At 39.8% G+C, this 14,255-nt stretch overlaps 1 protein-coding gene across 13 annotated transcripts in view; it reads left to right on the top strand.

Moving 5' to 3' along the window:
• NRCAM (neuronal cell adhesion molecule) overlaps positions 1-14,255 on the top strand; it is a 219,790-nt gene that overhangs the window by 110,758 nt on the left and 94,777 nt on the right. For all 13 annotated transcript variants that reach the window (XM_078674305.1, XM_078674316.1, XM_078674310.1 and 10 more), the window contains one exon: positions 12,648-12,873. In XM_078674305.1, the coding sequence (XP_078530431.1) occupies positions 12,648-12,873 (226 nt within the window). The remainder of the gene's footprint in view (positions 1-12,647; positions 12,874-14,255) is intronic.

Genomic DNA, 14,255 nt, shown 5'->3' with positions numbered 1-14,255 from the left:
TGATGTTTTCTTGTTTCGCATTTTGGGGCAATTCTTGTTGAGGACAATATGTCCAACTACTCAGATGGGGTAATGTTGTTCTTAGAAGATGTGGGAACGTTTGGCGGTTGGGATTTTGTCTATCCCTACAGATTGTAAGTCTTTCTCTCTCTGGAATGTGAGTAAAGTCTGTGATTCTAGTCAAAGTTTGACGTCTACAGGGCATTCTGAGTATTAACACGTAGTGGTATTCACACAAGTCACACATCCCTGACCTTCTTTGGGTGTCTAGTTTTCATAAATGTCTAGGTTTGGTAGATTTTCCTGGGTGCCAGGCAAGTCCAAGCCCAAATGCAGTAGCTACCCACATGATATTAAGGCCATGTTAACGATTCCTTTGTTATGGGTGCATTATCTATCCCATCCAATAACAAAAAGATAACACGGTATCACAATCATAATTTATTTTATAGAATAAAAATGGCAGGCATGAGTTTCCGTATGAAAATAGGGCATAAAATTGAGATTTCTGTGCCTACCACACAAAAATCTGCTTTTACAGGTATTTACCATTCTTTTCCTCCCCGTACATTTTGGCAAGCTTGACTTGGCAAAATTATCAGGGGTAAGACCTAACTGTCAGATTTCATAGAGTAACTTAGAACAACTGCGCAAGCAGGGGTTTGTGTTGTGAAGGGAATATTTTATGGTATGTTCCCCACAGTCATGAAAGTATGCAGGAGTTGCATTATTGTGAACAGCCAGCAATACTTTTGACATTCTCTTCATGATATAGAAGCATCCATGCAGCATGCAACCACTGAGAATATAGTTTCTAGGGGGGAAAGATTTGAGGCCCTTTCAAAATAAATGTATCTTCTAAAGGAAGGGTCATGATGTGGTGATTGTTGTCCAGGAGACAAGCAGGGGCAGGAGGCAAGCAGGGCTATATTTTGAGAACCCTGCACCTTAAGGATTCATTGATCACAATGTTTTATGGGTTCCTTTAACCGCTTAGCCGCGGCAGCAATTCCGCTGCGGTGCGGCAGTTTAGTGGAGTGGGCGGGGCCGTGTCGGCCAACGGACGTGCGCAGCACTACAGAGGTAGTGCTTGCGACGGCCGTTGACTGACAAACGCACGGAATGGGTTAAACGTTACATGTTCACAGTTCACTTATGATTTCATTTTACTCCACAGTCAAAAATATTATTTTCAGTTTGTCATATACAGTAACTTTGAAAAAAAGGTCAAGTGAAACTAACAGAGCCTGGAATAAATGTTGCTATTGTATGCTGTGCAACTTCATAACAGGGGATTACCTTGTCATTTACCTATGTTTGTACAGATAAACTATTTTGCTGCAAACCACACATACACAATTGTACACACATTACTGCTACTCAAATATATTCGAAGAATCGGTATCTCTATGTATTCAGCCACCCAAAATATTGCCACCCCAATCCACTGCATCTTCTAAGATATTTCCTTGCTTAATGATGTCTTGAGGGGTTGAAATACAGATATGCTGCACTAGGCTAAGACCTGGACAGTGCACCCTATCACAGCAAATGTGCTGTTTGGCATTTTAGTGAAAGACTTACTGGTTATTTTAAGTCCTCGGTCTGCCTTTCACTGTCTGTAGTTATCCAGTCTCACTTTCAAAGTGGGAATATGGATCCTTGTGATGGCAGGTTTAGTGACTGTACCTTCCTGCAGGAGGGGATTTTTTGTGTCACTGAGACCCCCGTCTAAAGGACGTCCTTGTGGGGTGCGTAGAATGTTCTCAACCTCCAGCTGGTGAACAGTCTGTTCACCTTCTGATGACCTCTTTGCCTCTGCACCCTCATCTACAATATGGTGAGGGTACAAAGGCAAAGGATTTCCTCATTTGCATGGGGCAACCTCCCATGGAAACAAAAGAAGGCCTTCATGGGATCATACCGGCACACATGTAGCTTTAAAATGATCCATATTGCAGTAGGGGACATGCAAGCATTTGAGACCCCTTCTGTAATTATAAGGAGCCCCAGGGGAACAAAAAATGGTCGCCCTTTGTACACATGGGACACTGTATAAACTATTGCCCACAGGCTTTTCTTGCTTTCAGTTTATTCACAGAAATCATCTACGTTAGAGCAATATGTGTGACTTTTCTTTATATTGTAGTACTTGACTGTTATTGATGCACTATGCTTCTGTGGGACAGTGACTTCACACCAGTTTGAGTTATCCACTATTTGGCTGACTACATGTTATCTAAAAATAAAACATTCATGTCATGTGTAATAGAGGACCAACTTTATAAACTCAATGATTGCCATATTACACATTGCACCTCACATAATAATATTATTCTAGGTAAATTATCAATTAACTTTATTTTTATATATACTATTTGAAAAAGATTCTTATTCCAGAGGAGGAAATGTTAATTTGAATGAGTGTTGACCACTTTTCTGTATAAAGGGAAACTCTAAACAACGGGCCTATTCAAAAACTGAATTGTGTAACACTTAATGTAGTACTAGAGTAGTACTTCCCTAGTCCCTAAAAGGGCAAGTGGGTTCTGTTATATCTTCGTGTGCTCACCAGCTACGTAAAATCAGAAAGATAAGCAGACTGCTGACCCAAGCCGTGCTGGTACAGGTTGTAATGGCCATGGTTCTTTCGCGGCTTGACTATTCTAATGCAATTGACCTTGGATTACCAGCTGGTCTTATGAAACGGCTGCAGATAGTCCAGAACCAGGCAGCCAGACTTATATAACGACAACCTAGCTGGCATCATGCTTCCTCCCTTTTGAGGGAATTGCACTGGCTTCCTATGCCCCAACGCTGTGCTTTTAAGATTTGTTGCTTAGTATTCAAGTCACTGCATGGTCAGGGCCCTGGATTCATAAATAGTCTTACTTCTAGATACACCCACTCACAAATCTTCAATCAGTTCACCTTCAGCTACTATCAATCCCCACTTAAAGCAACAAGGAGGTGCCAGGATTGCTACCCTGACCCCTAAGCTATGGAATTCCATCCCTCTGAAAATTAGGTCTACTACTGACGGATATATGACGTTAAAACGCATGTTTTTACAACGCATACCGTTACAACGGGACTTTTACAACGCCAATACTATTACCACGCATGTATTTACAACGCATTTTTTTACAACGCAGGTACCTTTACAACGCATACCATTACAACGTAAGTATTGGTAAGTATATATATTTTTTTTAATTGTATATTATTTAAAATTAATATAATGTAATGTAATTGTATTTAATTTAATTTAATTTAATTTAATTTCATTTAATTAATTTAATTTAAATTTAATTTTATTTTATTTTTACCCTGTACCCCTTTACCCAAAAACCCAAAACTGACCCTGAACCCTAAAAATACCCCTTTACCCAAAAACCCAAAACTGACCCTGAACCCTAAAAATACCCCTTTACCCAAAAACCCAAAACTGACCCTAAACCCTAAAAATACCCCTTTACCCAAAAACTGAAAACTGACCCTAAACCCTAAAAATACCCCTTTACCCAAAAACTGAAAACTGACCCTGAACCCTAAAAATACCCCTTTACCCAAAAACTGAAAACTGACCCTGAACCCTAAAAATAACCCTTTACCCAAAAACTGAAAACTGACCCTGAACCCTAAAAATAACCCTTTACCCAAAAACTGAAAACTGACCCTGAACCCTAAAAATAACCCTTTACCCAAAAACCCAAAACTGACCCTGAACCCTAAAAATACCCCTTTACCCAAAAACCCAAAACTGACCCTAAACCCTAAAAATACCCCTTTACCCAAAAACTGAAAACTTACCCTGAACCCTAAAAATACCCCTTTACCAAAAAACTGAAAACTGACCCTGAACCCTAAAAATACCCCTTTACCCAAAAACTGAAAACTGACCCTGAACCCTAAAAATACCCCTTTACCCAAAAACTGAAAACTGACCCTGAACCCTAAAAATACCCCTTTACCCAAAAACCCAAAACTGACCCTGAACCCTAAAAATACCCCATTACCCAAAAACCCAAAACTGACCCTGAACCCTAAAAATACCCCTTTACCCAAAAACCTAAAACTGACCCTGAACCCTAAAAATACCCCTTTACCCAAAAACCCAAAACTGACCCTAAACCCTAAAAATACCCCTTTACCCAAAAACCCAAAACTGACCCTAAACCCTAAAAATACCCCTTTAAAAAAAACCTAACATATAACATTTTAAATATAATTATATACTTACCAATACTTACGTTGTAATGGTATGCGTTGTAAAAGTACCTGCGTTGTAAAAACATGCGTTGTAAATAAATGCGTGGTAATGGTATTTGCGTTGTAAAAGTTCCGTTGTAATGGTAGTGCGTTGTAAAAAATGCGTTGTAATGTGTGTTTACCACTACTGACCTACTTAAATTCAGAAAGCTGCTTAAAACCTGATTGTACTGTCAGGCTTACAATTGAACTATCCATCTCTCTGGCATTTCCTAGATCGAGCGGCAAGAAGCCTATCCGGTGAATGAGCTCTTTACAAAACACTACTAATATAACATAACATAACAGAACTAAAACTTTTATTTACAAACCTTTGCCCGGAGCCCTCTGCCTCTGCATCTCTTATCTTTTCGAAGCAGAGAGCAACGCCATGGTGGTGAAGATCTCCAGACACATAGATGTACTTTTCAGTAGTAATTACGAGAGGGACAGTGGGTAGAGGCTGGAAAATTGGAAATCCTTACTACTAACTGGTAGGTATTTAGGGGCAATATAAACATACACGAAAAATGTTGTAATACCATTGCTATTCACAAACAGTACTTCTAACGTTACTTCAGCCCTAAAGGTGTTAAAACAGGTGTAAATGTAATCCAGCTTAGCCTTGGAGCAAGTCAAGCACTACACAATGCCACTAGCAGTAACTAGATCTCACTCACCTAGAAAATAATGGAGGCAGGGAACTAAAATATTATCTATATGTATTTTATTTTGATAATTAAAAAAAATATATATATATATAGTTGATAATGATCCTAAATGAAAAATATACTTCAACTTTTATTTAAAAGAATTAAAAAGTATTTCAAAGTATTAAACACGTAATGTTTAATACATTTGACTACATATTTAATAAATATAAAGCTGTTAGTAAGAGTGGGAAGTGGTTTTTACGAATATTCAATCCACTCAAGGTTCCCGCTTTATCCAGATCACACAAAAACAGAGTATTGTACAAGGTGTTGCTAAGGATATGTGGCCATCTACACCTGTCGCTATGCCCATTCACACTTGCACATAACAAAGAGAGATTAACATAAAGGGTGAAATGTTTAATAATTTAGTTCAAAGCATGAAATAAAGTATAACTATTGCACTTTATTATGTTAATAAAAGATGAAGATAGACCAGAACTGCTACCTCATAGTTAGCCTTTAGATGACAGGAAAAACTATTGCCTTTGTAAAAAAAAAAAAAATAGCCGTTACCTGTGTTCAAAACCTTAAAATGGAAATTGTCCAGATGCAAATGGGCTGCTCACACCATTGTGCTACCTTTGCCCAATCCATATAGGTCTAATCAGTGCTAAATTGATGGAACGCCAGACATATTGCAGCTGAAACTATAAAGACTCAATAGAGTCACTAGAATACTGAATTTCGAATAAAGATCTCACTCTGAATAGGGAACCAGAAATTCCACTGCACCTAGCTATAAACATAGACATGATAGAATGTGTAGTGGAATAGATGCACCAGTCCTGTAGATGCTCAACCCTTATTTAATGCGCCAGTCATGGTGCCTTGATTTTAATTATGGGCTCAACAAAAACCCTAACTCATCCTTCCATTAAGGATCACATGAACAAAACTTGCAGAGGAAAATGTGAAACGAGAAACACCAAAGTCCCCCTGTAACATTGGGCACAATCATTCATTAAGGGTACACATAAACATGCACTCTGTGCCTTTCACTCTTCATCCTAAAGTAACTAGGAAACATACAGTCTAGTGAGATAACATCCATTCTCTACAATCTATTGTGGGCTGAGGAACTTCTTCGAGCTTCACAGAATAGTGCCCAAAAATCAGAGGAGAAGACTTAAGGCCAAAGGAAAGTACTCAGAACTGCCAGTGGCGTGGGCCAACCGCAAATCTGAGGAGCTTCTGAGAAACCCCATCCATGGACATCGATCTTTCTTTAAACAAAAACCTGGAGAGACCAAAAGAATCACCTGCTGTGCATTTTATTTTGTTTTGAAGCTAATAATCCATATGTACTGGTTCAGGAAACAAAGGTCTACTATCATACGAAAGTCGCCGATGACTTACGTGACCAAGACTCCCCAGGAGTAGCAAATAAAGCCCTCTCCTGAGAAGGAACCTTGATTAGGGCCCCTTTCTCTTGCAAGGAGGCAATTGGGGCCCTTTTCTTAACCAGCTCCGAGGCCGCTGGGTCTGGAAAAAATGAGACTCTTTAAACACTTAAAACTTTGTGGCACTGTTTGGACTATTCAGTTGTCACAAATAGAGGTCCGAAAGGGTCTTTGCCTGGACTTACATGCAGCCCAATAACTTTGAACAATCCTCACCTTCTTGGATTGCTGAGGAGAGAGATTGGAAATCATTACCTAATGACCGGGGAAGTGTACAACGCATACATTTCAGATTGTAAACAGAGGCTGAGACTTGCATGAGCCCTTCTAAGAGCCCCCTCTACCTTCTTATCTACAGGATTAGCCAAGGTGACATTTTCAGTAAGTAAAAAAGGTATCCCAGTCAGATTCGAGAAGAGAGGGTCAAGTTTTAGAACTTGTGGCAACTCAGTCTCTTCCTGTGCAAGAGTCCTAAGTAGGTACCAACCCCTTTCCAGAACTCTCCATTCACATTTCAAAAGATTCTGGATATCAGGAATTACTGCCACCTTACGGACTGAAGGTCATTGGAATCACTTGACCAGACTCTACTCGTATAGGGTTGATCTACATCCTGGGAAGTTGGAGATTAGATGACAGGTAGGAGATTGTTGCAAGGATCCTGCTCAAACACAGAACTGTGCACAGAGACCTAGGACATCAGTGAATTGTGGTGTACAAGAAACTCACCTCAGTACCTAGAAAAACCCCAACCAGCTGGCATCAGTGTCACATTAGCTCTTCGTCCTATAGCAAAGTAACCAATGATTAGACAACCTAGAACATGCAACTTAGTACGAACTCAGGAATGGTGCGAAGTGAGAACACTCTTTCGTTATACTCTCATACCAGTCCACAACAGGAGTAAATAAGAGACACAGTAATGTTAAAAGATTTATAGTGTTCTCATATGCAGTATCTTAGCCTACATAAGCAGACATATGATTAGAAATGATATGGTCAGCATGGTTACAATGCCATAAAATACAAAAGGAGAAATCATATTACAATGATGGTGAAAACAGGTCCTATAGTGCCTAGTTCAACACCCTCCCTATATAGGAACTATGTATTATAAACTAAAGAAAGTTTCTTAAGCTTGCTTGGAGGACCCCATTACCTTTCCGCTCAGTAAGAGGATCAGCCAAAGCTCTCTGCATCCCTGGAAACTGAAAATCTTCCAAGTGTCTGAAATCATGGCAAGTGTATGATAATAAGGACGCCAGAATCGTAGTTGGCTCACAGCTGCCAAATTGTTGTGTCTAGAAAGCGTTACTCGAACATGTCACAAAACAGATAACCTGTTTTGATAACCTTGACAGCTTCAGCACTCAATGTGCAGACTAAGGGCACAATGTAAGTCTAGAGATGTCGAAAACAAAACCTTTTCTCATGTGTAGAAATTCGTGAAGGCTAACTTACAAAAACAGCTATGTAGTGTCGTGTGCAAAAGCAGCACAAGGTAAAATGGCATTTAAACTTCTAACAAGCCATGCTAACATAAAATGCGTGCAAAGCAGTCCTTAGACCATACTACAAGATGACAGGTTCCAAGTCTTCTTTCAGAATATATTTCCATCTGGAAGTAGAATCTGTGGGACAAACAACCTACTCCTCATCATAATCAGGGAAAGCCCAAGACGAAACAGATGAGGGGTGAGACACTAACAAAAAATGAGTCCTCTGGAGATTTCTGAGAAATAGATAAGGCGATCTTGTCATGCTGTCTGTTGTAGACATCTGATAATTTCGGAAGAAGCGCCTCAGACATAGAGGGACCATGATCATCTCCACGACATTATGAAGGCGTTTATCAGAAGAGACGTGCCGTGTCTTTTGTGAGTGCTTCCCATGGTGATCCTAGCAAACGGATAAAGAGGCAGCTACATATATCCATGGATGTCAATTCATCAAAATGCATGGGGTAGTGATCACAACATCACATGCCATTTGATGTTTACTTTCACTCCCACAACCATGCTAACACATACACACACACACATACATTCACACACTGTCTCACACATACATACACTCTCACCTGCTAGCATGCACACAATATACATTTAAAATCATGTTTTGCTTATCTCAGCTATAGGGAGAGTCATATTCCAGCTAACTGTACTTTATTTTTTATTACAGTAAAAGTGAATAATATATTATTCACACATGAATATAGAGTCGGCAAAATTTGAACAGAGTATAGAAAGAATGGTTCTTGGGCCTTCAATCTTGAAGTTGAATCTTACTTTATTGTTTCAATTTAATACAATTGCAGTCAACGCGTTTTACCTTCAAAAAGGCTTAATCAGGGCTAAGAGGTACCAGAAGTGTTTCACCACCGAGAGCCTATTGAGCTGTACCTTGTTCGTCCTGCTACGTAGACTCGTTCATCTTTTACTATTAAAAGTCCGGGTGGCAGGACAAACGAGGTGCAGATGAAAGGGGGTCTCCGTGCCATTATACGTCCTGCTTTGTGCGCCCAACCCTCCTATTATGGAGGTTTCACTGAGGCAACTTGATGAGGCAAACCTGCCAACGCCTTTAGATTGAGCCACGAAAACTCGCTATGCATTTACTTATTTTAATACCGGGACATAAGGTGTGGTTAGTCAACGTTAAAGGACTTTGTCTGTATGACTTTGTAACAATCAGAGGTACAGCTTAATAGACTCTCTGCGGTAAAACCCTTCTGGTACCTCTTAGCCCTGATGAAGCCTTTTTGAAGGTGAAACGCTGTGGCTGCACTTGTATGAATTGAAACAATAAAGCAAGATTCAACTTCAAGGTTGAAGGCCCAAGAACCATTCTTTGAATACTCTGTTCAAATTTTGTTGCCTCTCTATTCATATGTGTATTATTTCTTTGCATGGTCCATAAGCAGCGAACCTTTGAGGCAGGTAACGTTTTCTGTAATATTTAACAAAAAACATTTGTGACTTCACCAGGCGGTGCAACCACAAATCCATTGGCTGCTTCTTAATCTGTGTATAATATATTATTCACTATTACTGTAGTGCAAAGCAGCAGAAAGTAAGGAAAGTGGAATCCCAACCGAGCCCCTGTGTTCCTGTCACTGAGTTTGCCACCTCTGAGGCCATGGGTTGCAAAGGAAGTACCAGGGGTCTCATGGTGCAAGCCAGGGGTCGCAGCTGCAACCCCCCGTAACCCCTAACTGACGTCCCTGTGAGTATCCCAGGGGTCCTGAGAGGGAGGACAACTTAATGCCTGAACAAAAATCAGGCTGAATTCAGGCAGGGACACCTCAGGAGAAAATAAAAAGAAAAGGTAGAGAGCAGGAGCCTTTGTAACTTTAAACAGGAACAGGCAATGAAATGCAGAAGCACTGCACAGTTTTCTTAATGAAGGTTTAACATCAGGTCAATGTTTAATACAAAAACCCTACTAGAATCCAGTGGCCTGACTGTGCAAGAAAGGCTATAAGTAGGATCCTGCTAACATACTTTGTTTATATAATTATACATCCCCTTCTGTATTACCAGCTACAATTGCGTGGTATCCTGGGAGACTGATCAACTACCCCTGAACACAGAGGTAGTCCCTTTTACAATACAGGAAACCTCCCAACTCGGCTGCAGGAAAGGCGGGCCAGGAAAACTGGCTTGCACACGTGGCAATAGAAATAAAGCATCCGAGCACCTCAGGTGTTCTCAGAAGAGAACGTTTTAAAGAAATGGCCATAGCAAACATGGCACGTGGGAAGTAAGGGTGCCCCAGCAACCACAGAAGCAGGGCTGCAGTGACTCAGCAGCCAAAATACTCCCAAACGGCAAAAACTGCTTTCAGAAGCAGCCACTGCTAAAAAAGTGGCAGAGGAGAATGCAGAAGTTGCAAACCCTGTACCGCTGCTCTTACCTGAGAGTAACTTCCACAAAGTTACCTCAGGGAAGGCCACCAATACTACAATACCTTGGCAACCACAAAAGCTGGAAAGTGGTTCACCAGCAGCCACAAACACACCCAAACAACAACGTTGCCGCAAAAATTAATGTGGTGCTGTTGGAAAGGTAGAAAGGTAAAAACTTTGAGACCTACTGCGAGGGGTACCCGCGCCGGGCTTCATTGCGGTCGGCCTGAAACTTTGATGTTGTCCTGTCTAGTACGACCAGATGTCCCAATAGGGGCCATAGGTTTCTATGTGCTTTAGAGTGCTAAAGCTGTAAAAATTCACTACATGGATTTTTTATGTTTTGTTGTCATTTTGAAGATAAAAATATTTCCTATTGTTATAAATTGGTGTTGGATTTTTGTTGTGTTGTGTCGTAATTATTTACTGAATTGGTGTTTTTAAATGCTTTACATACCTGTCTTTGAAGGTAAGCCTGCCTGCTGGCAGCCAAGCTAACAAAGGTTAATTTCTGGAGACCTGTTCTGAGCCCTATATTGAGTTAGGGACATTATTGCCAGTGGTAGATGCATATTTACCACTACTAATGATCCACTTTCCAACATGTGGCCTTGCAACAGCTGATAGTAATCATAAAGAAATAAATAAATTGCCATACCTTTTATGTTTCTCATGTTAGGGACCTCCTCAACACCTCAATAAAACCTATAAGAGAAGGCACGAAAAAGAACAAATATTTGCAATGTAATAGATCTCGCATTTGCAAGACTTAAAGCTATTGCTTTTTAAACATAAAAGAGGGCGCTGTGCTAAAATATAAAGCATTGCGCCCATGCATATTTATGTTATGTGCATGGCGGCCCATGAAGAAGGTGCTACAATGATAAAAAAAAATAAAACCAGGCGCCGTCCTAGGTGCCTTGGTGATAGAATCTGACTAGCTCAAAACAAATGAAGTAGTCCCTAAAAGAAACACGTAAGCACTTAAAGCGTAAAAAAACTGTAGTTGGCCAGTGCTCCTTGCGATACAACAGAAATGATGTATTTGGAGCATGAACCAATATGGAGCTAGGAAAGAAGAGCGATGGAGGTGTTAACCAATGTTTAGCTGCAGGCGGGATTACACTCCGTATGCTGCTTACACCAGGCCTTGCAGACAGCGCATGCACACTGCCTAGGCTCGACCTAAACAGAGTTGAAGGAAAAGGAGGCTTGTGACTCTTTTTTTCATAAAAAGAGAAGACAACTTTACAAGGGTGATAAGGGAGTGAAGGGGCTCAATCACTCCATTAGTAAGGAAAGGGGCGAGGTTAAGAAGAAGATGAGGAGGTAATTATTGCAAAGTTCAGGATTACTGCAACTAATTCCCTAGGTAATTCCCCATTTCGATCTATCTTTCACACAGAAATATTACTAGGATTAACCTGACAAAATGGTTGGCCTTTTGGAAACAGGGGAAATGTGTTTTCCTCTCAGTAGTCCGAATCCCGATTTGGCTTGTAATTTCTGTGGTACAGGCTGAATCATGATTGCAACCACACTTGTAGTGAAGGACATTATGCTTACACACTGATTGTTTCACTTCCCTTTTTCTACAACTACACATTTATTGTTAAACCAGCCATGACCCATTTAATGTTTATATCTTCGATTAGTCATATTATTTTGAATGTGACAGTCATCTTAGTTAATAACTCCTTCATATCTCTAGATCTTTTGTAGTTCTTTTCATACTTCTGCAGTGTTCACTGCCATCATCAATTATTTAGCTTCACAGTTTACACGAAGTTATGAATTGTATTTTCATAGTCATACACAGATTTGTTGAATACAATGTTTTCTTTTATGTTCCTCAACATGCATATTATAATTCGTCAGAAAGCTCTTTTTTATAATGGCGGTCATCAAGCTGTAGGTACCTCTGAAGTAAATTTCTGTTCTAATGTCATACTTCTTGCCTGACTCAGAAAGGTAAAGTTACAGTTTTGTGTAAGCGTAAGCTTACTCTTTTTCAGTATTAGCAAACACATGATTTAATAGTAAAAAAAAGGCCATCCCAATCTTTTTATGTGGGGAACTCTCCACCCAGCTGCCGAGTCCCCGCAGTGGTAAAGTTACTATTAAATTATTTGGTATTGAATACAGAAAAAGAATAAACTTACGCAAGTGTACCTTTGTGAATCAGGCCCATTGAATGAACATGAATTGTAGAAAGTTAGTCAAAACCACAAAATAGAAATAAGCAAAGTTAGCTTGTTTTGTGTTCTGTTTCATGTGTTTACATGCTAAATATTTCGTTGACATTTTTTCTCCGTGATGCTTCTGTGCTTATATTTGTTTGTCATAAATATAACTTTTGACTTTTCTTGGCAGCCTCTGACAGGATTCCTGTCCAATGGTCCTGGCCTCCGGTACAAAGTCAGCTGGCGGCAGAAAGATTTTGATGATGAGTGGACATCGGTCACTGTTGCAAACGTTTCCAAGTATATCATGTCCGGCACGCCGACCTTTGTTCCCTATGAGATCAAAGTCCAGGCTGTGAATGAACTTGGCCCCGGTCCTAATCCTGAAGTGATCATTGGACATTCTGGAGAAGACTGTAAGAATGGCTTATTGCTTCAAGTACTAACACAAAAATGGTAACATGTAACAAACTAGTGCCCGAGTATCATGACAAAGGCCTTGTTTATAAATCAGTCACAAATAACCAGCAACATTATTGGATAATGCTAATGTCCACGCTAGTACTATGCATTTATACACACTCTAGAACCCCATTTCTTTCACAAGACGCCATAATATATTCAACTTTTACATGTATCATGCGTCTTGTGTAAACATAACAATCCCTTTTTTGAAACTTCAGACTATCGACTTTTAAGGATAAAGCTGGCGGGTATACATTCTCCTTAACAGGATAGCTCTACAAATTGTCTAGGTTTGGTGGGAACTCATTAGCTAAATAGACAATAAGCTTTCAAAGTTTTTTAAATTGTTGCTGTCCACGCATAGGGGGAGAATAGTGGGGCAAAACAACCTACACAAGAGTATTTTATTTGGGCCAATGTTTAATTAATTTGTTTGCAAATATATATTTTATATATATATATTTTTTGTAAACAATGATTGAGTTTATATTTGTGTTTACATTTTCATGAGAACTGTTGTTGCAGTACTCTCATCCGATGATTTTCTCTATTCAAAGCACCTTATCAAAAGAATGAGCGTCTTTGCAAATATTGGTTTAACATTCAGAAGCTGATGTTCAAAGAACAGGAAAGCTAAAGGGGTCTGTCCGCTTTTGAAAAACACAAAACTAAGACATTGGGAACGCCAATCAAAGTATATGTATATATATATATATATATATATATATATATATATATATATATATATATATATATATATATATATATATATATATATATATATATATAACTCAACTCGCTCTCAGCTTCCACTTCCATCCAGGAAAAACGAGCGTGACCTCAGATGCAGAAACCCTTTCTGATTTGATAATATTGAAATGCTTCCAACATGTCAGGTTCCTTGCTAACAGTCTCTAGTGCTCTGGACAGATTTACTTTGCCGAAATTCACAGCTGAAAACTACGATTGCTCTCTCTCTAGATGAGATTTGTATAACTGAACCACACAAGTTTAAAAAAGCTTATACAGAAGGAAAAATCCTGTGGTATATGCGGCAATGGATGTGGAGGTTTCTGCTCTTTCTCTGATTGGCACCAGAGAGGACAGAAATGCAGCAGAGTACGACAACACCTGGACAGAGGTGCGCAGAAGAGACACAGGTTCATTCTGTGCCCTGGCAGAGATCATGGCCCCACTGCGGGCACCTTCTGCGGTTCATCACTTTGCTAGAGCGCTGTGGCAGGCCACGCTTTCTTGACTATACCCATGCAAAGCACTGCCTTGAAGACCTGGAGATCCGGGCTTTGCAAATTAGAATCTGGAGATGCATCAC

This window comes from Lissotriton helveticus, chromosome 1_1 (assembly GCF_964261635.1).
Source record: "Lissotriton helveticus chromosome 1_1, aLisHel1.1, whole genome shotgun sequence".
Classification (NCBI taxonomy): domain Eukaryota; kingdom Metazoa; phylum Chordata; class Amphibia; order Caudata; family Salamandridae; genus Lissotriton; species Lissotriton helveticus.
The sequence above is the reverse complement of the archived record's forward strand: the minus strand, read 5'-3'. Positions and strand labels throughout refer to the sequence as shown.